Source organism: Schistocerca americana, chromosome X (genome assembly GCF_021461395.2).
Source record: "Schistocerca americana isolate TAMUIC-IGC-003095 chromosome X, iqSchAmer2.1, whole genome shotgun sequence".
In the NCBI taxonomy this organism is placed as follows: Eukaryota; Metazoa; Arthropoda; class Insecta; order Orthoptera; family Acrididae; genus Schistocerca; species Schistocerca americana.
This window is the reverse complement of record NC_060130.1, coordinates 622,455,752-622,482,882: the sequence shown is the minus strand read 5'-3', so window position 1 is coordinate 622,482,882 and position 27,131 is coordinate 622,455,752. Positions and strand designations below refer to the sequence as shown.

The following is a 27,131-nucleotide window of genomic DNA, read 5'->3' as shown; positions in this document are numbered from 1 at the left end:
ATTGACCTTGGCTCTTCCCGCTTTTGAACAGATTTCAGATATTAAATTCTTAATCTACCTTAAATTCAATTTGTTTCGAAATACGCAGTTCGTCCAAAATAGTTGAAACTTGAAAATTAAAATTTAAAACTTTTCGCTTGATCAATATATTTATACTCAAATATTGTCAACCTCTTTATTAGTTGCCTACTTATTTGTAAGTAGCTTATAGTAGTCGCTTATATATAAGAAGGTTCTGCGTTGCCTTGGATAGTGACGTCTGTCATTCTGTATATGGCTATTGATTTTTTTTTTTTTTTTTTTTAAAAAATCACGAATCTGCACAATATCTTTGCGCGTTTGATGTCTGTAGGTAACGTCATATCTTTCGCCTTGCGTAAGAGTTCTTACAACCTTGCGGCAGAAGTGGTGCTAGTCTGGAGAGAGGGTTTAGGGCAGGCTGATTTAGGCTTTAAGTGGTATTAAATTCCAAATTATGTTTAAATCTTTGCTAGAGGCTGCGAAGGGAAATCCTTTTGGGTTTCCCTTAGGAACTGCGTCGTGCGATGGTAGTATTGGCGTAAAACATGGAAGGGAGATTGCTGCGGCTTCTACAGAGGCCCCTGTTGGAGGTAACATGTTCAATATTGAAGTTAAAATATTCGAAGTAACTTTACATACATAAATATAGTACCCTGCTCCAGTCTTATACTTACTATTTTATGCAAATATTTTGTTAATTGTGGATTACATCCCAGATTTGGGTAGACGATTTTCCCCATGGTGTAAATATGCAGTTTTTTACTCGCAAGAAATGGAAATATTTCCTACAATACTGTTAAAAGTATTCAGTATATTTTTGGTAAGTGGTAACTTTAATTCAGTATCTTCAGCAAGCACGGCTGCAGAATTATTGATTCGGATCGTGCATGGATGTTAGGAGCCGTCGTTTCATTGATACCCTATGTTTCGTGATAAAATAATTGCTGCGCACAAAAATGATTTTTTGCGTACTTGTCATGGTGTGAAGGCGCCCACCTCTCTCTCTCTCTCTCTCTCTCTCTCTCTCTCTCACACACACACACACACACACACACACACACACACTACGTTCATCTCGTCGTACCATTTACCATGCTAAGTTTCCTATACAGCCAAGAAATATTGGGTTCACTTATTAGCAGAATTAACTACAAACTAATACACGTAGTCTGTGTGTTGCGCCTCCTACAAATTAACTAGTGTAAAGATGATTGACGCCCAGTGGAGTAACACATTTGTGACAATGCGTATGGGGAAGTAAACCACTTCGCATGCGGTGGAAGATGTTGAGCTAAGAGATACTCCTTACGAAAAATAACATTTAACCACTATCTTCTCGCACCAATTGCTTTATTTCAAATAGAATCGGCCACGCGACGCCGAATTCGTGTTTTTTCTTGCATGGCATCCCAATAGCTGTGAATATAGTGATCAGGTGGGTGCGGTCTTCGTTCATTTCCCAGAACGTTTTGACTGTCTCTCACACACTTTTATTGACGAAACGACAATCACGTTGAATATTAAACAAAGTTGGCGACTGTGTTGATGCTTTTTATTAAAAAAAAAATACCTTCAGGTGTGCCCAAGGGAAATGTCGGGATCCTTGTTCACATTGTAAATTAATGACCTGGCAGATACTTAATTTCGACATTTTTGCAGATTAATTACGTAATCTTCGAAGATATGCACAAATATAGTCAGATCTTGAGATTTCAAAGTGGTGCTGAGATTTGAAACTTTAATTGTTCAAAAAAAAAAATATTCCTGTTACAAAACAGCATTAACTATTAAAATTTCAGTGAATCTCCTGTGGAATATATTTAATTCGCCGAAGTATCAGTTTGTGGCAATAAGCAGTGGAATCGTCTGTGCAAAATTTCAAGAAATGCTGTTGAGGTATCTAGAAATATGCTACAGCCTCGTCGTCCAATATCACTACTAAGTAGTTTCTCAAAAGTATTAGAGAAACTAATGTATACAAGAATTGTAGAACATCTTAACAGCCACAACATACTCAACAGAAACCAGTTTGGTTTCCAAAAAGGTAGATCAACTGAGCAGGCTATTTTTTTCTCTCACAAATGAAATTTTAGTCAATAAATAATAAAATGTCACCTATTGGAATTTTTTGTGACTTGTCTAAGGCCTTTGACTGTGTGGACCACAACATTCTCTTACATAAGGCTAATTTTTATGGCTTGCGAGGTAGCATTGGTAGATGGATAGAATCATATCTGCAAAACAGAAAACAGAAGGTGATAATTAATGGTGCCAATGATAGTCCCATTTCTTCTGATTGGGGCACATTAAAGTGTGGTGTGCCTCAGGGGTCCATCCTAGGACCTTTGCTTTTCCTTATCTTCATCAATGATCTCCCACTTTGCACAGATACCGAGTGTAAATTTACTCTTCTTGCCGATGACACCACTATTCTGCTTGAAAGTCGAACGAACAGTGACCTAGAAAATAAATGTAATGCTGTACTCGTTGACATCCTACACTGGTTTAAGTGCAACGGACTAACTCTAAACATTCAGAAAACTCAGTATATGCAATTTCACACATCTCAACAAGAAAATGAAGTATGCCACTTAAACTGTGGTAACCAAAATATACTACACTGTGAATCATCTAAGTTCTTGGGCATTCTAATTGATGGCAAGCTGAACTGGTCTGAGCATATCTTAGACCTACATAGAAGGCTCAGTGTGGCAACTTATGCTCTGCGTGTAATCACCCCAATTGGTGATGTAGACGCTACTAAAGCTGCCTACTTTGGTTATTTTCATTCTATCATGTCGTATGGCATAATATTTTGGGGCAACAAGCCTTTAGCCAAAAAAATATTTACTGCACAGAAGAGAGCTGTTAGAATCATGAGTGGTGTTCATCCAAGATATTCTTGCAGAAGTCTGTTTCATAAGTTACAAATATTAACACTTACCTCTCAATTCATATTTTCTTTGATGATTTTTGTTTCTAACAACCTATCTCTTTTTAAAACTAATAGTGAATGTCATGATCATAATACTAGGTCTAAAAATGATCTACACAGGGATCTGAAACATTTAAGTCTTGTTCAGAAAGGTGTTCATTATTCAGCCACAAAAATTTTCAACTCCCTTCCATCAGGTATTAAAGATCACATTAATGTCTTACCTACTTTTAAATGTAAATTGAGAGAATACCTAATGGTAAATTCCTTCTATTCTCTTGATGAGTATCTACAGATAAAGCAATGATTTTTTATACTGATAAAAATTTGTTTGCTATAGATCACATTAACTGTTTAATTTGGAAAATGTACTATATTTCCTTTTTAGGTATTGTTTTATATTACTTGAGCTATACCTTTGATTTGATTTTAACCTACAAACTTATTCATAATCTTATGGTACATTTTTGTCATTTTATATATGTGTATTATATCGGTTGTATGTAATCATGACTCATTCCACATCCTTGTGATTTATCACAATACGGATTAATGGAATACGAAATAAATAAATAAATAAAAATAATAATGTCGCTGCTGGTAGGTGCCATGAAGATTAGTATAATTTAGAGGTGCTGTTCCAGATAAGTCAGTTGACTTGAAAACTTCTGTAGCAGCTGATTGGGTACAGGCACTAAGAATAAGACAGTGTTAGGATTTTTTTCCTGGCACTCATTGGTAGGTTCACTTTTGGTTCTGCTTGGCTATGTGTGAACATGCCAACTAACTTGTTTGATGTATTTTCTCCCCATTCCCCTCATGTAACTGTAACTATTGATATGACCCAAACTTAGGATTTTTAATATTTTTCAAAAGCAAAGAGTACCCATCTGCCACTCCTGTACTGATCATTTGAATGCTGGGATGTAAATTCGACACAACTATAGAACACTAAAGGGGTAAAATGTTATCATTGTTAACAGATGATTGTAAATTTTATTAGGCCTACTGCATATTTTATTCAAGGGTGGACATAATTTATAGCTTATCCACAGATTAATTTTAATCATAAGGTCTCCAAAGGTATGTCACATATAAAGTAAAAAATGGCCTGTTTTCTGCTCTATACTGAAAATACCAGATTAGTGGGAACTTGGAATTGGTACCAACTGCAGTCATAAATTTTGCAAGGGTTTAGTAATCTAAATCATCTCGTTGAGATAGTGTTCTGCTGGTGGTCTGCATCTTCTTAGCATGGTACTTCAATGTTGTAACTCATCAGGTGTTTTCATTGTTTGTATGAAATAGTTCTTAACTTTTCTGGTACAGTTGAGCATCCTACGAATCCAGTAAAATTGCGGAGTCAGCACTAAGTAGTAGACAAAAGCAGCAGCTTAGAAATGTGGAAGAATAGTAGCTTGTTCCAATGTAGCTGATTTCCTTGTAAACTATCTTGACAGAAGCAGCCTTCTTATGGAAGATGTCTTTGCTTTGGTTAAAGTCCTGTAATATGTAGTTTGTATTGGCTGCAGTGTGATTTGGTGGATTTATACCCTCGGATATAGATTAGATTATTCCCACATACATGTGCCTACCCGTATTTGGTATTATTGATTTTACAGACAGTGTCTGCTTTGGCCCCTGACATCAGAATGGCAGTTATAAACCACGTGTCTGCTATAGAAGAATGATGAATGTTAGCTTGGTAGCTCAAATAAGTAATGAAAAGGAACTGAACCAGATTGCAGAGGAAATAGATCCATCTCAAGACATTGAGGAATCATCAGTTTGGGGAGGGAGGAAAGTATTGTAGGTAAAAACAGAAGCACAGGTTTGACTGCAATAAGTGGATGAGTGTGTGTAGGTTGCAGTAACTATAGATAAGTGTGTAGGATAACGAGCATGCAGATCTGCATTATTAAAGCTGAAAAAGGCAACAAACCACTTTTCAAATTTCAATGTTTAAAAAGAGCCATAACAAGATACAGGAGATAGGCAAAATAATATGAACACCTGTACTTCCTTGGGAATGGTTTATTAATAAAGGGTTGGTCCCCTATTATGCCTGTAGTCGAGTGTTCTGCCACTCTTCAATCAGAATCTCTTCTAATTCCTGTAGTGATGGAGGCAGAAATCTGCTCAGTCTGCAATCCAGTACTGCCCACACGGTTTAGATAATGTTTAAAGTCCAGGGATTGTGCTGGCCAGGTAAGACATTGCAGTTAAGTTGCATGCTTATCATACCACAATTGTACTGTTCTGGATGTTTGAATGGATGCATTATTGTCTTGGAATATATTATCATTGTTGGAAACATCATTTGAATCATGGGGTGCACCTGATCACGTAAAATGTTCATTGTTGGCTGTAACATGGTCTTTGAGAGTAATGATGGGACCAGCAGAATACTATATGGCTGCCCACACAATCACACTTCCACATCCATACTTAACCCTTGGAATTAAGCAGGATTGTAGGCTTCTTTTGGCACTCTCCAGATGTAAACTTTGTCCGGTGTTGGAAATAACAAAAATATCGACTCATTGGATCGATCATATGGCGTATTTCCACTGATCAGCTGTCCAGATTTTAAGCTTCTCACACCATGTTTTACACTTCTTTGCATTTGTCGTCACTAATAGTTAAGGTACATAAACCCGTCCAGGCATATTTGCTTTTTGGAGTTCTCAGCAGACAGTGTCAGTAGGTATGAGGTCTCAAAGATGGTTATCGAGCTATGCTGTCAATTCAGCTGCTGTAGTTTTGTGTTTTGACACAGTTCGTGTTAGTGTACAGTGATCTGTCTGTCTAGTTTTGATTTGTGCCCACTGTTATGTTTACGCAATGTCTTTCCATGTTTTGTGTAGGCTGTCATGACTGCTGAAACAGTTGCTCTTGAGACATTCAATAAGTTGGCTGTCGTGGTTACCTATCTCATGATAGTCATTACTGGGCATGACCACCAGTGCAGCAGCAATGTTATACACGAGATCTGCTGATATTTTTACATGGGATTTTATGTGGGTATGACCATCAGTCAGCTGTCGACTTGAATGGGTGTCCACCAGAAACTTGGCCAAAAGCACAAGTTGACCTCCCAGTGGTGGAACACGCTGCTGTGTACAGCATGCTGGATTTCAGTGGCTCCCTCACTATCCATGCCATCTAGAGTCAGGTGGGAGTTGTCCTTGAAACAAATCTTACTTTCCTGTAATCCTTCTGCCCTCAGTCTCCACTAATCCCATGTGTCCTGCACATTTACACCTGTGCACATGTTAATGTGCTTGACCCACATGCAGATAGAAGCATGTATGTAGGTTGCATGCCTCTTAAACATTGTGTGTGTGATTTCATTCACACTTTTGTTTGCTGGCCGCATCTATTTCCCTGTGGGACAAGCTGCAGCAGCACAGCGACTAGCTGGAAGGTGCACAGGTGTAAACGCATCTCAATTACACTCACACTGTACTCCCTTCATTGCTGTCTCCCCTTCTGTTGTCTCACCCTTTGTATACTCCCTGTTGTAATCCTGTGCTGCACAACTCCCTGACACCTGTCACATTACTTCCCTCTGCACCATCTGCCTCTCCCCATATTCCTATCCTGTGCACCTGCTGCCTTTCTGTCGGACACCAGCCAACCTTCCCCAACCCTTCCTCACATTCCCTGCCTCTTGTCTCCTTTCTCTCACTTCATCTGACTCAACCCCCTCATGCACGTGAGGTGCAGCATTGCAGCTACCGTTACCATATTTGTGTATGGTGGTGGTAGATTCAGCCAACCAATGTATGTCTCATCTGCCATTTAAACTTTAAAGTAGTGGCCACTTAAAGTAAGTGTTTTGTAGTGCAATGAAAATACATTAAAATTCAGAATTCATACTACCATCCATGATGTGGTAAAAATAACTTCAATTATTGATTTAATATTCACACTTTAGAAACTGTAGTTCATGTATGAAGAATATTTTGTTTCAAATGAACAACCAACATAGGAAGTTGTGTGGGAATCTGACAGTTTCAATGTGAATGTGAAGAAATTGAAAGTGTCAGCTTCACATGATTTTAACTTACATGAAAAGCTAGAAGAAATTGCTAGGATATACAGGGTGGTCAGAAACAGGTTGTGCAGGGAAATGTTAAGAAAAATGTGATAGGTTGTGCTGTTTTATAGTTCATTAGCATTGAAGTTAGCAAAGCAGACCATTGTGCACACATCAAAAAGGCCTACAAGGCAGTGTCACCAAATGTGTTCATTTGAATTCCAATATCCGAACAAGTGAGACAAAGATCGGACACATAGTGGTAGTAAGGATCAAACTGGAGCCAAAGGCTGAAAAGTCTCGTGCATGATCATCTACACTATGAGAACTGACACTGTCTGGTGGGCCACTGGCATTTGCTTGCACAAGGGCCTGATTGACTAACTTCTGTGCTAGTTGACTCATAAACGACACAGCAGGTTGTTGTTGATTTTTTAACCTACCCTGTAACACACTAACAAGCTAATCAGTTTCTGGTCACTGTGTAGAGAAGATAAATTGTCTCCTTCACAGCCAACAAAGCCAATTTAGTTGTTGATCGTGTGGAGAAGAGATATGGGGAAGCTGTTAGGTACATCTCTGCAGATGATATACCAAATGTTGAGATCCCTAGAAAACAGTAACAGGATATCTAATTATGAAAGAAGAAATGGACGTGGAAAATTAAAAACCAATAAAGAAACAGGATGTGATGAAATTCCAATGGAACTCATTATATTCCTTGGTGAAGAAGGCATCAGTCTCAACTTTCAACAAAATTTGATATGGTTCATAACTCTACCAATGCCTATTAACAACTTCTAGTGTATTATCAAAAAAGAATGGGTGAAAATGTGAAGATCATTCTCATTACTCTTGAGTCATTTCCTTGAATATTTGTGTCCATCCCATGCTTGAAAAATGGGAGAAATTCATTGGTGTGAGAGTTTGTGTTCAGGAAAAGTTTAGGTATGCAAAAGAGTAGTTGCAGTGTAGATTTCACTGTAAAAATGCTATGATCAGGATTAAAATACAGATATTTGTTTTGAATTGTAAACTTAAGGAAATTCTGAAAAATAAATGTAGATCAGAAAGACATCTGCTGTATCAAGAATTTGTTGGAATGAGACTGTTAAAGTTGTTTGATGTTGCCAATTTGGTTAATTGTAGATTGCTAAAATAGTGTAAAATTTAAGATTCCAGTTGGTATCCCTTCAGGGTTTTCGCCAACCTGGACATGTTTTATGTGCTCTTAAATACCTTAATGGTGGTTGAAATATTCATGTGACTAGTGGTTTGCTGATGCTGGTGCTCTTGTAAGTACAAAGAATGTTTAATAGTGGTGCCCATCTTTTTTAATAGTTGGTGTATTTGTTTTATTGCTTAGAATTCATCTTGGTGTGGCATCTTGAGTGAAATAAGCAGTCAGTTTTAAGTTTGTTGGCAACTATCACATTGGCCCTCTTCAGTGCTAATCAGCCTTTTGCTACTGAATGGGGGTGCTGAATTTGATTTTGATACTAACATACTGGGTGATTTGCTTGGAGAGGCTGATACAGACAATGGAGAATTTAGCGAAGAGGAAGATTTGCTTGAAGAGAATATTGTGTACTGATAAGGGACATAGACCAGACTTTGAAAGCAACAAATGAGAAAAATGAGGAATCAGAAAAATCCCAGGTGGCCACTAAAGAAAGCTGAACTCTAATCTTTTGTGTATAAAATACTCTTGTAGTTATAATTTATAACTAGTGCATAATGTAAATTGACTTCTTTCCTAATAAAATTTTAGGCAGTAAAGTTGTCATACAGTAGTACATTCTGTACTTAGTGTGTAACATGACATTGGAGAAATAATTGTAATTAATGAGTTGTAACCTGTAAATAGTCATATTTTCAAATTTGAAGTAGGAAAATTTGTTTTAGTAGAAGTGTAAAATTACCCTTTTCAGTGCTCCAATGTAATATATGTAGAAGAGTCTGGCAAGAATGTGTTCTGCCACCTCTGTTATTTAATTTGTACTCTTAGCACTTTTAAGGAAGCACTTGGTAATACAGAACAAATGTGTGTAGGTTAATGTTGTCTTCCTATGTTGATACAGAATTCATTGTGGATAATATAGCTGAATCTTGTCAACATTATAGATTGCAAACCAGAATGTCAACACCAAAAAGATGCATTTTATGCTTCACACAACAGCCTGACTCATTCACAAATGGAAGTTTAAGTTCCAATGGCTCCTTAATACAGTGTGTAGGAAAGATAACTTGGAGAATGCCTTTGTGAAGATAGAGCTCAGGCATGGAGCCACAGTGTCACATAAACACCTGTAATACTTTCATAAAATTCAAGAATACTATTAATGTAAACCTAGGTCTAAACCTTAACTAGATCTGTAAGAGAGTAAATTTGGTCTGTAATTCTTTGTTCTGAAGGATGGACACTAAATATGCAAACAGCAAAGAAGTTAGATCTTCGAAATGTGAATTTATCACAGAGCGATTAAATTCTGTGAACAGCAAAAATAACAATGATGTATTGTGATAACACACACAATGAGAAATATTAGCAGCATATATCAGAAGAAAAACTCGTATCCAAAACATATCTTTTGGAACTAAATATATAATTCTGCAGTTGATAATACGAGGGAAGATAGGGGGTAAAAGAAGGAAATGGCAAAAGATATCATATTGGTTAGAAAACATAAAACAGTGGATAAGATTTCATAGTCCAAGCAACTACAATGCACTGCACTCCCTAGAATAAAGATGCGTTATGTAGTTGCCATTATCCGATGGATGATGACAGGTGTCTATAGACTTAAACAGCTGTTGTAGTCAAAAAGCAGATGTTTGTGAAATTGCATAAAAATTGATTTCCCCATAAGCAGTTACCAGGCAGACACAGATATATTGTATTGTCAGGCTGTCACTATGATTGAGTTCTTTCAGTGGCCTATGAATGTGTGTTGTTCAGAGATTGATTTCAATTAATTGCCAGACTGTAAAGTGACTGGAATGTTTCAACAGGTCCTGTTAAGATCCTTATAAATTTGGCAGCTGAGGAAATTACTAATGAAACTTCAGGACTCACAACTAGTTTCTCAGCATAAGTAATCGCTGTTACTGTGAATAATACCAATGGTGCTATTTAAGAGAATTCAAGAAAATAGTGCTAGACCCAATTATGTTTCAATAAAGTTAAGAAATTTAATTGTTTGGAATAGTTCAGGAAGTTTTCCTCACTGAATCTATGAATAGAAGACAAACAAATGGTAGTTTTCCTGCCGTAGTGGTGTAGCTTGTACTAGAAGTGTGGGCAGTGTAACTTCACTCTGTGTTGGGTTGCTGGAAGCTAACAATGAGCTATATGAACATTGATTGGGTGTGTGAGGCATGACTAGGACTACAACATATGTAAACGAGAAGATGCAACTCTCAACTGTTTTCAAGAAAATAGCTTGAATATTTTAGGCGTACTTTGCTTATATAGTTTATAATGTCACTAGTATTCAAAGATTGCACAGCCAAGCAAGTGTATGCTTAGTTCTATTAGTGTGATGTCTGTGGGTTGAATGTCACTACCAGTACATTTTTTAATTCCCTCATAATTCTGATAACAAATGTGTGGTAGCCACAAAATTGTGTGATGACAGAGCTGTTTGAATGTAAATGACGTTGGTTTTTACAGGCATGCATTGAAAAAAACAATGCATAAATTTGGTTTTCATTAGGTCTGTATGTTGCTATAATTATTGTTCTCCATACTTCTGTGGACAGATTGGTGCAGTGCTCCATAGGTTACCCATTTGGCTGAAAGTTCTTGTCTACCCTTTACTTCCAATCTCCTTAAGAATTTTTTCCTGTGATGATTATCAAAATAATAAACAAATCATTAAATATTGATAAACTGCAAAGTAATAATTAACCTGTTAGAATCCCATGAGAATGAAAAGAAACTGCTGGCAGAGAGATTTGATCCAATGATGTTGCCTAAGCATTTACTCATTTGGCTGCAGACACCTTTAATAGTAGCAACCATAGAAAATATATAAGCACATAGTTAAGTCCGAGCTGTGTCCTACACATCACATCAATATAAATGAAATTGGTGAGATGAAGTTCCTACGCTCCCCTTGTAAAGGAAAATGACTTCCTGCATTTCATCTTTTTTGACTGAAATAGTGTAGTAAGATCATGGCCACATTTTTATTAATGAAGTGTCATCCACTCTGCATCCTCTCTCTGCTAGTCTCCATCAATATTAACTGTTTCTGTCAATACTTTAATTGGTAAAAGTGTATAAATGGTTTGTTAGTAAGAGATTACTATGGAATATGATGAACACGTGCCAAAAGTCTGAAAGCCAGGAGTTTGTTGGTTAAAATACATCTGTGTTTAGATAAACTACTGCAAAATGAATACTGACTGGTGATAGTATCATTTTAAAAATCCTTTTCTGGATTTGTAAAGTCTTCATTGTAGAAATCATTTGTTAAAAGCATGAACTGAACTTTTATTTACATTGACATTTTAAAACAGAAAAATCTTTTAGGAACTTTGTGTAATCTAAGCTGTTCACTTATGTCATAGATTTCAATGCTGTTCATGCCAGTGTATCATCTACATCCTTTCTCTCTAAATTGTTCTAAATACTTAAATCATGTTGAAGTTTTCTTTTATATGTATATCCTTGTTTGAGTGGTATTAAATTCTTTTTGTTGGATGATTTCAGGGCTTGATAAATAATTTGCTTGCTGTGAGATCATATCTCGATGTACTGCCTGTTCTTAATACTTAGACCATACTTGTTTGTAAGACTGACTATGAAATGGTTTTAAAAGAGAATGGTTACTTCTGTATTTGCACTAACAATGAGCAATAAGAATGAAGTGACAATGCAAAATAACTCACAAAACCATGATCTTGGGCTGGGTTTGGAATAATTGGTTGAACTGTTCAATAAATGTGCTGAGCGTCATGTCATAGTGTCAAATTCAGTTGAAAAACTCGCCTCTCAACCTAATCCAGCTATCAAGCTTCACTAAGAACTAATCTGCAACCTTCATTCCAAAGAAATAATAAATTTTGGCACTGAGTGAAAATTTAAGGGCAAGTGTGTAGTAGTAATGTTGGTTTCAATTTTGAGCCCCCAGGTGCAAGAGTCTGTTTAGTTGCCTAAAACTCATATTGGATATGTAAGTCTGTGTTGTCAGCATCTGTGCTGTAGAGGAAGTGTCCTGTCTTAACATGCCTCCATTCTGAGGCCCTACACCGCTACAGCAATAGTTCTGCATTCATTATTAAGATTTGAATATATCAGTGCATCAAGATGATTAACTAAACTGCTCCTAGCAAAGTACTTCAGAAGAATATGGCAGTCTGCTATGTTAATAACTGAAATAGTGAGGAATTATGAGAAAATTACCATTAAATTTTATTGCTTCGATAAAACAATGGACATAGAAATGTGGACATAGCCATGTGTAACATATCCTCTTTTGGTGGACAGGAGCTTGCCACAGTGTAGGTAGTTAGGAGAGATTAGATGAATTCCTAAAAAAAGTTACGGAGATATTTAGTGCAAATTTTTCTGAACTCCTTAATCCGTATATTTAAATTTACTATATGGTTACTGTTAGAATTGGATGAGTGAATGTTAATCTTCTTATTAGTCATATACTTCCTATTGAGACTATATTGGAATTTTTATTTTAAAAAATGTTTTCTTCTTCTGTTACAGACTCCTGTGAATTTGGTTCTCCAAAATATTTTGCATTGTGTGGGCTTGGTGGTATTTTGTCATGTGGAATCACACACACAATGGTTGTTCCACTTGATCTGGTTAAATGTCGTATTCAGGTTGACCCCGCAAAATATAAATCAATAGTAAACGGTTTCAAGGTATGTACTACATGCAACAACTCACCTAAGTGCGTTGGAATTAAAAGGCAGAAAAGTTTGTGCACTTCAATTTTTGTTCATTTTCAGTTCATATAGCATTTAAGGAACATTTGTTTAGTGGTTGTGGGTGGTTTTCTATTTACATGATTGGCTTTAAAGTATCTTGATGTTTAAATGTAGTAATGGAAGTCCTCACAAATATCACCCATTCAGAAGTATATGAAGTAAATAAAAATAGTAAACAATATGCACCAAAATAACAATTTCATTTATACTGATACTCTGTGGCTGGTTCAAATTTTTCACTTTGCCCTGAACCTTTGATCTGTGTTCTGATTTGGTGATACTTTATGGTTCAGTTAATGTAGTTATACATTAATCCATAATCCAATGCTCAATCACGCCCTCTTCAGGATACATGGCCTGTGAAATAACACTAGTGTCCACATTTATCAATACAAATAGATGTCACACACTTCATTTTAGTAATACATGGTAACATCTCAATGTGTGTTGCTTCCATTACTGAAAACATTTCTCCTTGACTACTACTTCTATTACAGACAATTTCAATAATTGTAATCTGTAAAAGGTGGTGGGTAGAAATTGGGTTTATAGTTTTTTAATAATCGCCACTTGTGAATGACAAGCAGCATATGTACAAATTAATTTGGGATGTGAATGTGAAAAACATGTACCACATCATTGAGACTTATCGTATGAGTTACCCATAGGACATGAAACCAACTCTACATATCATAACAAAATCGAATAGGATTGGATTGTGGCTTCAGAGAATGAAATTTATGCCCTATTGTTAGCTGTACTGTCTAGCAGAGAAGTGGGTTATCAATCCAGACATCTTAAATAGATAATGTCGATAGAAGGAACAGCACTGGAACAGGAACAGTCTTTCCATCCGTTTCTGGATGGAAAAAAAGGTTGTACATGATTCAAAAGAACAATCAAGGCATTTTCCCTAATTGATTTACGGAAACAGAAAACCTAAATCTGGATTATTAGGCATGTATTTGGACCCTGTTGCTGTTACATGTTAAGCTCTGTACCACCTAGTATCGCATGTTAGGGAGAAGGCCAGGGGAAAAGCAGTATCTGTGATGCAGAGCAGAAGTCTTTCACATTCCTTAGAACATGCGGATTGAAACGTACGTTCACAAATCTGTCAAAGGGTTTGACTTTCAGCTCCAAAACTTCCTTGGCACAGCAAACCCTGCTTAGTTCAGTTACCCACACCCTCAAAAGATCTGATTCTCTGCAATACCTGACATGCTAGATTATCACATCTTTCTTCTCGTACTATGGGCCGGCCGAAGTGGCCGTGCGGTTAAAGGCGCTGCAGCCTGGAACCGCAAAACCGCTACGATCGCAGGTTCGAATCCTGCCTCGGGCATGGATGTTTGTGATGTCCTTAGGTTAGTTAGGTTTAACTAGTTCTAAGTTCTAGGGGACTAATGACCTCAGCAGTTGAGTCCCATAGTGCTCAGAGCCATTTGAACCATTTTCTCGTACTATGCAGGGTAATGCATTCTGGCAGATGTTTACCTCTATACAGCTCATGCATACTAGGTCATCACAAAGTTTCCGTATTGTACTGAGACTCATAAATATCTTTTTCCTTTCAGTCCATGTGATAGTGTGTGTACCAGTGAGCCCCTCAGTGTTCAAAATCACCTTGGGTGCCCAAAGAATGTAGTGCAAAGGACACATGCTAGTGGGCATAGAATGTTATACCAGTAAAAGCACTCCTAACATGGTTTGTCTGACCTCATATATTAACAAATTTCTTGATCTTCCAGCTTTACAACTCACCTTGTTCTCTTTGGATTATGGCCACTGCATACACAATGGAGCAACAATAAACCCTTACAGGTAGCAACTTCACAATACAACAAACTGGCCATCTGCAAAACTTTGTAAAGTGGGTATATGGTGCACATTGGTATTGATAATTGCTAGTGGTCTCAAATCCATTCAGCTCTACAATAGAACAAAATCTGAAGCTATGTACCATTTACTGACGTAATTTATAAAACATATGGTTGACATTGTTCCAAATGTTGTCCAGTGATACCTGCCTTACCCATATCGTATTTATATGAAGATGGTGTGTAGAACAGTATTCCCAAGATCTTGAATGAAGCCTGGCAGCTAACGCATCGAAAGGTCATTAGCATAGATCTTTTAACTTATACTTACAGAACATGAAATAGTCCCATACTTTTAGCATATTCAATGATTGTGTAAGTGCAATAATATGCTGCTCTTTTTCCTATAACCTGTGCTTTACCAAATAAATATTATGGTAAATTGAACATTGTGTGAGGCTTGTCCAAAATCAGTTTAAAATTTCCTTAGTTTACCAATGATATGAATGTTTTCTAACTTCCATGTAATAAAATGTATAGAGCAATACAGCTCAGCCCCCCCCCCCCCCCCCCCCCGAAAGTGAGGTTTTGTAGGACATCTGCTTCACTAATTGTATTAATTTATTTTCAAGTATACTGGAAACATTTTTACTCTATAGTAGATCCCTCATCCTTAGGTGAGCTGAGACTTCAAATACTCTTTGCCACCACATGTATTTAATTTTATTGAACAGAAGCATTGTCAAAACATAAGGAAGGAAGCAGGCAATACACTGACTACACAGCACGAAAGAATAAAAGTCCAGTAAGTAATAGGGTGGGCAGGTCCTCTTGGTGGTGCTTGCAGCAGTACCATGTAGTGGCTGTCATCATGGACAATGGCCTCTTATGGGCCTTCAAATTCGATGGTCTGGGATCCAGACCAACAGTTCAAATATGGTCTCAAACTTAATGGTTATATGTGTGAATATTTAAGCTTCTGAGGGCAGCACCCTCCAGATTTCATATGCCATTCATAATCAGTTCACTGGGAATTCAGTGTCTAGTTTCTGCCTTGTTGATTCATGTTGTGAGAGGCCACTCTATTGCCTGTCTTTTTGATTCTGATTCAGATATGTGAAACTGTCTTCTCACACCACCACTTTCAATTATGAAGTGCATAAAGTTTGTGCCTGTTTTTCTAGCCTTGTTACTCTGGTCATTCAGTGCACAATCCTTTGCATAATGTTGTTAGTGGTACCTAATAATTTGGATATTTATTTTACATATTTGCTTTCCATTATGCTCCATTTTATATTCTGCATTGTACACGCGTCAGTGTGTAAAGACTGGAAGTGAAAGTTCATACAGTAATAAACTGTTGATTTTAATTTTGTTTAAAGAATTTAAAATAACCAGTGCTCAACTAGTCGGTGGGAATACTTTGGAATTAGATATTGAATCGTATGACAAACTTGTGGGCAATTTATGACAGAACAGAGAATTTCAACAGTGGTATGAAGAAATACTTAAATTTCATGTTTCACACATCGTAATTGACTTTCAAAGGTTGTGGTTATTTAATAATTAGTAGGTTGTAATTACTAATAAATTTGTTTACAGGCCTGTTTGTGTTAATCAAATATGTAATCCATTCTTTCATTAGCTCTTTGAATGCCTATGAATAATCTAATGAAAGGCAGTTAATACTTGCTTCTTGAGATGTTAATTGATGTGCCAGATTTAGCCAGAGTTTTTAGTGTCAATATACAAATAGACTGAAAAGTCTGCAAGCTACCATTTCAAATTTTAATATTTTTAAGTGTTTTCTTTTAGAAATATTAAATATTAGCAAAGTAGAGGTGTGATATTGTTCTGTATTGGGACTGTTTGACAAAACTAAAAATACTTCTCAAAATATTAGTTTACTCTCCTGTTTGCAACGTATAGTATAATATTAATATTTATAGTTATGCATTTGTACTTTCCTTTGGCAGAAATGTGAGAATCAATGTTGCTCTGACATTTTATAGATTCAATCTGTTCTGTTTCAGCAACTACATAGATTATGTCAACCAAAGTAATGGTAGGCATAAAATAGTGCAGGATCAGTTTGGGATCAATGCATAATAGAAATGTTATTACACTTTGTGCCATTGAAGTTGCAGCCATCTAGCCATTGTTCTGCTGCAGGTGACAAGCTGCATGTTGTGCACAAGCACCTCAACCTTACTTAAATTGTGCAAAATTGAGTTTTAATAATCAGGCATGTGACTGGTTCCTCTGTCCTTTTCCAGTGCTGATGGTCAGTGTGTGTCCTTATTAATGAACATAGGAATGGTATAAAATTCTAAATTTCCCTGTGTGTTCTTGGAGTTAAGTACCTTCTAATGACCTTGCCTAAGAGTTCAGTTACAGTAGTGTTCTGTGTGGTGTGTTTAACAAGAAGTGAAACAAGTTCATGTGTTTTTAATGGTTTTGGTTGGCATTGGTTTGTTTTTGCTGAGGTTTCTCTATTATAACATACCATGTTTGAAATCATTCAGCAAACAATATGATAATCATCTTGTTTTATTATGAATAAAAATTTAATTCTTGCTTTACAAGTAAATGTAATAGCACCCTCATTTTGGAAAGGATTTCTAAGGAATGGTAGGTTCCCAGTCACGATGGGTCATGTTCCTGGAACGGTGATTTATCATTCACTTTGGTTGGCCTGAATGTAATTCGTGTGGTCTTGCACCTTGTTCTTGTTTCTCAGTTCACTGTTCCCACCTCTCTCTCATTTGGCCAAACTTGCCTGCCACCCCCCCCCCCCCCCCCCCAAGTAGTCACTCATTCCTCATTCCAGTTCCACTTTTTATAATTATGTAACAAAACTTGTGTGTAATATGTACATCACCTTTAGGCAATAAAGAGATATCTGCTGTTTGGCTGTGCAATAATATGATAAACCTTACACACCAGTAGCACAACATAGACAGTAATACACACACAAGGCTACCAGTATCATGTCCCAATTGTGACTCTGTATCATTAATTTGTTAGGTAAAATTTTGTTTTGATATGCAGGGAGTTTGAGTGAATATTAGTCACAAATGAAAGGGGTTAGTAGAATACAATGAAATAAGCAAATGTCGTAATAATCATAGGTCAGGAAATCAATGGTACCCCCAAGATGGATTGAGTACAAAAACCTTATAACTAGAATGAGATTATCACTCTGCAGCGGAGTGTGCGCTGATATGAAACTTCCTGGCAGATTAAAACTGTGGGCCCGACCGAAACTTGGTTGAGCACTTGCCCGCGAAAGGCAAAGGTCGCGAGTTTGAGTCTCGGTCGGGCACACAGTTTCAATCTGCCAGGAAGTTTCACCTTATAACTAAGTCCTCAAGGATCCAAACTGTTGGTAAGCACTTGAGTATGAATGTGTGTTCCGCCTGGCCACTGTCCATATCAAGGAAGGGTTCAGTGTATCTCCTCATTGATGTCTGTGTTCAAAAATCCCATGCATCTTCCAAATGCATTGGCAACCATTCACAATGTGTTCCCAGAGTTTGACTGTAAATAGGGTTGAAGTAAACAAATCTTTAAATGTCCCCACAGAAAACATTAAACAAGATGAAGTGTGGGGCATGGGAGGCTCTGGTATAGGTGAGCCACAACCAATACCCATGTTGCCAAAATGCAATTTACCAGTTCCTATGTATCCATGATGATGATCAGATGAAGAGCAGTTTCACTTTTAAATTTATGCATAACTTGCAGTGCTTTGAAATAAATATAGCCTTACATATTAACATAGTAACACTGACATGATTGCATTTGTGCAGATCTATTAGGAAAACCTTAGATTTCCAGATAGTGTTTTTTTAGGATTATTGGCGTCTTTCTTTTTCCTCTTCCCACCACCTTTCATTTGTACTTATGATAGCCAAACACTCTGTATATTTTAGTGTATGGCTAAGTTATGAATAATATTACAATTATCTCAAACTACAGGCTAATATTCAGGCCATGAATAGTTGAGACCTCAATCACCAGGAACTCTGTTGAATTGTCATGGTAAGCTGTAAGGACATTTCTTGTTTTATAAGGCAGGGTGATGAGAGCAAAACTAATATTTGCTAATGCTTGGAATGTCTGTGTGAACTGCGTTAGGATTTTTTGTACTTCCATACAACTGCAAGTTTCCTGCTGTGGAGATTGGGATGGTATGTGTGTAGTATGGGGAGCCAGAAAGTAGATGTTGGTCTGATGGTACCAGTTGTAAGACACATGGTATGGTTGATCTGTTTGTCAACAAGTTTGGTGTCGGCACTTTTCATGCAGCCCGGTGAGCAATATTATGGAACATGGTAAACCAGTCTGAGCTGGAGAAACTTGAATTGGTTACTAAAACATGTTGATTTAAATTTTACTGAAATATTAATATTTTTGTATTGATTTATGTTCTAAATGGATACATTGTATCAGTATGCATAAAATGATCTGTATATGTTAACTGTGTGTTTAATAAAATTTGAATGATAGGCATTATTAAAAACTTTTGTACAAGCCAGGAGTGAGAGTAAAAATGGGCTGATGTCCAGTGGGCTTGAGTCAATTGTTTAAGTGCAGTGTTGGCAATGGTATTGTCAGTTTAATGATCTGGCTTCTAATTCTGAGTGGTAGTATGCTGAGCTACTGGGATAATAAAATATTATCTGTGTAGTGGAACTTGGACTGAGTTATGGTCAGCTGACACACACACACACACACACACACACACACACACACAGTATCTCACTGTTGCTTTTAATAAGATTTGACTTTTCTAAATTTATGGTATATGTGGAGCTTCGCAGAAAGAATTGTACTTCCTGTCGGATTCAACAGATTACTTTCCAATGAGGGATAGTAAAGTGTACAGGACTTAAAGTACGCTTAGTTTCATTTTGACCTTAGAGAAGCCTTCTGCAGCTGCTTGCAAACAATACCTCCCGTTTTTGATGCATATTACCCCAGCATGTGTGAAATACATGTAAAATAAGGAAAGAATTTAATTTTCTAGTCTATCTTCTTGTATGCTTCAATCCCTTCCTGGAGTTTAATTTTTCAATCTCGGATTTTTCCTTTACCTTCGATTTTTCATGCCGTCAATGAAAAGATGTCTGCCCCAATAGCTGAATGGTCAGCGTGACGGGCTGCTGTCGTAAGGGGCCAGAGTTTAATTCCTGGCTGGGTCGGGAATTTTCTCCACTCAGGGACTGGGTGTTGTGTTTTGTCTACATTTCATCCCCATCCAGTGTGCAGGTCGCCCAGTGTGGTGTCGAATGTATTGAGACCTGCACAAAGGCGGCTGGGCCTGCCCTGTAAGGGGCCTCTCAGGCAAATGCTCATATCCAATGAAAATTATGATAAACACAGTATAGTGAGCATTTCAATTTGAGCAGTATATTATGCAAAAATTGAAAATCGTATCTGCACAGACACTCACTCACAACTTTGGATTATCTTTTGGAAGTCTTTCCACTGTGCCAATCGCTGCCTGGTAACTATGCTAACATAAATGGCTCGTGCTTCACCTGAGCAACGTCGGAAATGCTATGTTTTGCAAATGCTAGGCAGTGTAGAACTCCCACTTCTGTCACTTCCTTTTCTGGCCAAGCCCTGCATGTACTGCAAGTAGAACAGAATTGGTGGTGGTGAGTAGGTGTGGTCCTCATGTTACTTACATGCTTTTCAGATCCTGGAACTTTCATAATTTTGCACATAGCTCAGCTGGAAAATGTCGGGTATAGTTGTACTTGGATATATCAATGCAGAGAAGTTTGTAATGTATCACTGCTTATATATGGTGAAATAAGTCATACATTCTGAATATCATCTGCTAGATCGGTGCTTTGTTTAAATGTTACTGAACTTCTATATTAACTCTCATCTAGACTCTGTGGCATGCTGCTATATGAGCACAACAGCTTGGCAGTGAGTTGCCGAGCCTAAGCACCTCGCCTCACATTGTCCCAAGACACAAATTTAGACCAAATGACACTTTATCATGGGTACAAACTTGTACTTCTGAGTCCATTCCTGTACATAATTGTGCCACATGCACAACTCCATCTGCCTGTGCCAGACTGAGCTTACCAGTGTGCGAATACCTCCCTGCTATCAACACTTCTGTCCAGTCATCAGTTTCGAACTCCCTGCTTTTTTTTTTTTATCCTCCCCCATTGCAGCCAGTCAATCCTTGACCATTGCAAACTGGCAACAGATATCATCTCTATGCACATCTAATTACCAGTAGGGATGGTGTATAGTCAGTCATTAATCTTTTTGCTGCTCATTACTGTTCCTCCTAAACTGCATCTGGTGGTCTGGCCGTGTGGTTCTGGGTGCTTCAGTCTGGAACCGCGTGACCGCTACGGCCGCAGGTTCGAATCCTGCCTTGGGCATGGATGTGTGTGATGTCCTTAGGTTAGTTAGCTTTAAGTAGTTCTAAGTTCTAGGGGACTGATGACGACAGATGTTAAGTCCCATAGTGCTCAGAACCATTTGAAACTGCATCTGGAAAACTGGTGCCATATTTTGAATAGACAAGAAAAGGATACACTTATGTATCAATCTTAATTTTGTATATTTTCAGGTGACATTGAAAGAGGATGGAACACGTGGTTTGGCCAAAGGATGGGCACCCACATTTATTGGATACTCGATGCAAGTAAGTAGTGAATATGAACATCTTTTATGTGATTTGAATAGTAAATTTCAAAATACTCTTGTTTTGTATTTTCTTTTTAGAATAAGTTAACCTGAGATTTCTGTTAGTTGTTAATGCTGAACCATTTGGTCATAAAAATTCTGCAAAACATAATGGCGATTTTAACTTGATGCTTGACTTATTCTGTACTGATATGCCATGCTGGTGGGAATAACACTTTGAATGGCTATTTAATAAGTTTTAAGTTCAACTAAACTTCTAATCATACACATGAAGGTCTAACAAAACTAATACATCTGGGTGTTGCAAAAACAGCGCCCTCCTTATGAGCAATAAATTGTGAAAAAATCATTCAGTCTGGCAACTCGGATTAACTTCAGTGATTTTTAATGTTGTTAACCCTTAACATCCCAGGTATGGTCTCACAGACTGCTAGTATCCATTGTTACTCTGCTGCTAATGCATAATGTTGGAGTACCAGATTACAGCATTGTGTAGTTGCTCTTTCCCAAAGCTGCTATGGTTTCCTTTGCCAGTAGCAATTTGAATGACAGTTTACCTATACTGTTACTGCTTATTTTGTGTTACTGGTCTCTGAGATCACACCTAGAACTTGGCATTATGGATTCAGTAACCAGGTTTACGCCTGTTCAGGTTACCAACCCTGACTTCGAGGATCCTTGGGAAGTGGTGTTGGATGAGATAGTAACAACGAAATTGAAAGCGAACTTCATGTAGTATAGGCACAGGGTGAAAGTGAAGACAAATTTGTTTTGCCACCTGTGAATTCAGTGAATGAATGAACCAAGTGATCAGAGAAATGAAGACAGAAGTGTGCAGACAGAATCTTTAGCTAAAGGTTCTGCCAGAAATTAGGTTGGGTTGAAACAAATGTCGTTGGTCATCAAAGCCTCTTCCAACGATGCCCCATGGAATTATTTTTGTGCATGTTAGACGTAAGTGAGTTGAATGAATTTTTCCTTCATGATTGCTACAGACAATACTAAAGTGAACTGCTTAAGTTGTTGACACTTGTAAGCTCATTGGTGACGCCACAGATAAAAAGTGAGATGATTAGGGTCTCATGCACTGTGAACTTCGTGCTTCCTCCTGTGTTTTGGGTGTAGAGAACAAATAGTACAAATTGTCATAGAATGATGGGGAAAAAAGCAAAACATGCTCCACCTGTGACCTAAAGAGATATATTTGCCATTGTTGCAAGAGGTCAGTCTGATTTGAAATCTATACAAAAATGTTCAGTATATGCAAAGAAACCTCTGAGAAGGAACCTAAACACACAAAAATGAGTAATTTTTATTTTTTGAAAGTTTTGTGGGAATATCTATTAGTACATAAATAGTAAACAATAAAAATGTAACAAAAAGTAAGATTAGGAGTGCAAGGTATAAGTTTTCATAGCATTAACATTATCATGTAATACTACGTTCATTTCATACAGTTTTCTGTTTAAAGGTGTTTTTTCTTTTGTAAAAATTAACTTTAAAAATTTATTTGAATGTACTTCTTGTCTGGTATTAATGCAAGGTTTTACATCAAATCTGAACTGTGCCACTGAAATTGCTGAATGCAATTCTCATGGATATTTAGAGCAGTCACCCAGACTGCACCTGGGACAGTGTGTGACAAAAAAGACCTGGGAAGCTAAGGGCTAAAGCACTTGCTGCAGTTTGTGCTGCAATGTTGTAATTGTCTCTGAAAGCTGCAAAATGTCTGCCAGTGCAGAGCACCAGATAAATTTGATCCAGCTATTTCTTTTGTAAATAGTTAAAACATTAGTTGAAGTTTATGTATCTCTGCATAAAATTGTCCAAGTATGCTGTTGGATTGGATTGGATTTGGGTGGGTGGGTGGGTAGGTAGGGGGGAGGGTGTGGCAGGCGGTGGCAGCAGAGTAGTAGTGCAAAAATGTGTAGCATTCTGTTATGTGGAGTGTAAATTTTGCTGATGTGTAAAGTACTGGAGTTAAGGAAGGGAATTCAGGTATTTGTTAAATTACCTCCTCCCTCCCCCACCCCCAAAATTTAAATTACAGCATAAGTGACTGTTCAGCCAGTACTACTGTCTGCATAGGCCAAGTGTTGCAAAATTATTTGGCTTGCTAGTTCAACTTTCAGAATATTCTGGTGCGTCTAGAAGTAATTATAATTTTAGAACTTTGAATACTAACAATTAAAATGTTTGGAACATTGAACTTTAATAATATGTCCTGGGTTATGTATTTTCATTTGTGTATTTATGACTTGATTCGGTTTATTGAGGAACATAATTGTATCACAAAATATCATGATTGTCAGTGGTACCACTGGATGTTAACCCTTTAACTGCTCTGGATGTGTTAACGTGCGTGCTTTTGTACCTGTCCGTGTGCACTCTGAACGTGTTCACGTGTGCCACCAGTCCTTCAACCTGGTACTGTGAATGTGTGTATGGCACGTTCGGAGCACACAGGGAAAGGTACAAAGGTGTGCGCGTTAGCAAGTCCAGAGCAGTTAAAGGGTTAAATGCAGGGTGATAAATTGTGATATGGCTTGCATACCTTCTAGTGCGATCAAATTAGGTGGCTTATTCTAAATGAAAACAGTATATTAAAAATATTCATACGTCTGTGTGATGCTTTTAAGTTCTAAAGAAGTAGCTATCAAAAATTGACAATAAGATGGATTATTTTGTAAAATTTTTCTTCCCCTGCTGGGATGCTGGAGGCACTATTGCTACAAACAATAGTTGGTAAAATCTACCAAATGGAACTTGTTTATTAGTCTACGCCCTTTGGGCTTAACTTTATCATTCAATAAGACTCAGTTTATGCACGTAAAGATCAGTTGAACTGGCAAATAGGCATGCAAACCCTTTATACACCAGATGTCTCAATATTCTCCCCTTGACTGGTGCTTCCTTCTGTTTCAATTTCAAAAGAAACATTAGTGAACGTAACAGCTGTCGTCATGGATGGCTGAACCAATATCTCATTAATGTAATTATGCGCACATACTCATTAGTTTTTGCAGTTAACTGTAATCCTGCTATAAAAACTTTGTGTGGGCAAGAAATTTTGAAAGCTCAAGTGGAAGAAAATTGTTAAATAGTGCACCTTACTTTTTAGTCATTCTGTCATTTTAAAATTTGCAACTTATCAAAGAATTTAAGTAAATATGAAAAATCTTGAAGTAGGGTCTTGTATTAATCTTGAAGATACATGAATTACGCATGTGCCAGTTACACTTGAAATTGCAGGTTTCCTAGCCCAGATATCCTTCTAAGTGTCCAACCTCCAAAGTGTTAATATCAGATGTAGGGTGTTCTCCTAGGTGCAACAATCTACCCTATAGCACAAGTGATTAGTTCAGCACTGACTATACAAGTGGAACCTTTTGAGACTAAAACTAAACATCTTTCAGTTACCAATGAAATCCCTCATAGAGAAAGGTAAATTTCGTTCCTTAATTATATTTACCAAGAACAGTATCAACAGTATAATACTAAACTTTCATGCCAGATAAACTACAGAAGCACCTCTGGCAAAGAAAGCTATAATTATACATTGTCATTGTGGATGTTTTGAGGTGTGGAGCTCTTAACATGCTAGTCATATAATCATGGTGTGTTAAATGGTTGTACAGAATTTTTGAATTGGGTTAATAGGTGACAAGCTTATGAAAATTGGAAACTCCTTAATGAAAATAATAGCTTAGTTCCAGAATACTTAAATGTTAATATATTGTAAATGGCAAATTGTTTTTAATATATGCATTTGTTTTAAAGCATATTTGAGGTGATAGAATTTTGTCTTGGAGCTCTAGATTGTATTGTAATGCTTCTTTTTTTTCCAGGGTCTTTGTAAATTTGGCTTCTATGAGGTTTTCAAAGTTTTGTATTCAGACATGTTGGGAGAAGAAAATACATATTTGTGGCGCACATCACTTTACCTTGCTGCGTCAGCTTCTGCAGAGTTTTTTGCTGACATTGCTCTGAGTCCAATGGAGGCTGTGAAGGTGAAGAAACTTGATTGTAACTGAAGTTAAGGGGATATTGTGATTAATGATTAATGATTTTCTTAATATATATATTTTGATCTTAACAGGTTAGGATTCAAACGCAACCAGGATTCGTATCAACTTTAAGACAAGCTGTACCGATTATGTACCGAGAAGAAGGATTAAATAGCTTCTACAAAAGTCTTGTTCCCCTTTGGATGAGGCAGATTCCTTACACTATGATGAAGTTTGCCTGTTTTGAAAGAACAATTGAAGCTTTGTACAAGTATGTATAAAAAGTTTTAATCTCATTACACTGTACTCATAATTATTCAAGATAATGTGAGGGACAAGATGCATGAATAATAGAAATACTGGGAAACATGTATCTGGGATGATGTCTATTGGATGGGTAGTAGTGGCAATGTTGGTAGCAGAGTTCTGCATGTGCCCGGGTGCACCTAGGTGCTGTTATCTTCCACTGACAGTCGGACTTACGTCCATAACCCATGCGTGTAACATGCATTTTTAGAAAATGTATGAATAATCTGCAAATTGTATAATCCACACACTAATAATCAGGAATAAATAGTAGTGGAAAATTGAAATGCCATAACACTGAGAATTGAGCACAATGTAAAAGTGAATCTTCTGAAGAGTGCAAGTTATGTCATTTATTTTATAAATTGAGGTGATCAGCATTCAAAAGAAGTGAGATTGTCTGCATTTGGTAATTCAGTAGTTTTGGTGTGTAAAGAGGCGGAACAAGTTATAGGAAAAGATTGTGGAAGAGACTAGTTAGGTGGAATAAAACAAAAATATGAAGTGGGTGTAGGTAGTGGGGTGTAGTTATTACATTGTGAACCACAAAATTTGTGGTATATAAAAGTGAAACAATGGGAAAGGTTGAAACATGAGGGGGCACTGAACAGATAAAGGACAAGATTTCGTAGTCTTGAATTGGCAGAATACTGACCCCCTCTGGCTGATAAAATAAACAGTACTGTAAAACAGTACCATTGTTGAACTTAGTTTCATTTATTCTACTATGTTTAGTGTTTGGTGTGACAACCTGTTGGGATTAATTTCTCCTGTATAAATGTATTGCTAAGTACTTGCCAATTTGTAAGATCAGTTCAGTTCTGACACTACATCTAGATACAGGCAAATTGCAGTTCGAACGTGGTTTATGTTAATCAAAAGGATATTATCTCCACATTGACAAGCTGTTCCCACTTGTACCCTATTCCAACCTCTTAAAAGTGTCGAATTAAATCTCATGACCTCAACTACCAAAACTTTAGCTATGAATGTAACATGACCAGTATATTAAGGGGAGTTGGAATGCCCTAGCCAGACACCATTAAATTTAGTGACTAGGCTTCCCTGCATTTCAGGAACCACTGTAGCCATTGACATGATATGTTTAGTCTACTGAACTACAAAAATTGCATTTCAGCCACTGCGTTCAGAAATAAAAATTTTTTACTTACACGGTTAAAATTTTGTGTACTTTTTGTACATTATTGTAAATAATTTTAATTATGTATAACATTGTTCTTCTTTTAATCCAGTAGACTCAGGATATGGATGTTGTTACTCCCTGAAAATTTGAATACTCTACTCGAAAGGTTTTCTTAGATTTAGGGAAAAATGAAACGGAAGACGTAAATTTTCATGAATGG

At 37.1% G+C, this 27,131-nt stretch overlaps 1 protein-coding gene across 1 annotated transcript in view; it reads left to right on the top strand.

The window, feature by feature from the left end:
• Positions 1 to 373: 373 nt before the first annotated feature.
• The window catches only part of LOC124555157 (phosphate carrier protein, mitochondrial-like), a 46,086-nt gene continuing 19,328 nt past the window's right edge, over positions 374 to 27,131 (top strand). Inside the window, exons 1-5 of the mRNA XM_047128978.1 lie at positions 374 to 611; positions 12,724 to 12,884; positions 21,378 to 21,452; positions 25,303 to 25,464; positions 25,554 to 25,732. Coding sequence (XP_046984934.1) covers positions 476 to 611; positions 12,724 to 12,884; positions 21,378 to 21,452; positions 25,303 to 25,464; positions 25,554 to 25,732 — 713 coding nt within the window. The 5' untranslated portion in view covers positions 374 to 475. The remainder of the gene's footprint in view (positions 612 to 12,723; positions 12,885 to 21,377; positions 21,453 to 25,302; positions 25,465 to 25,553; positions 25,733 to 27,131) is intronic.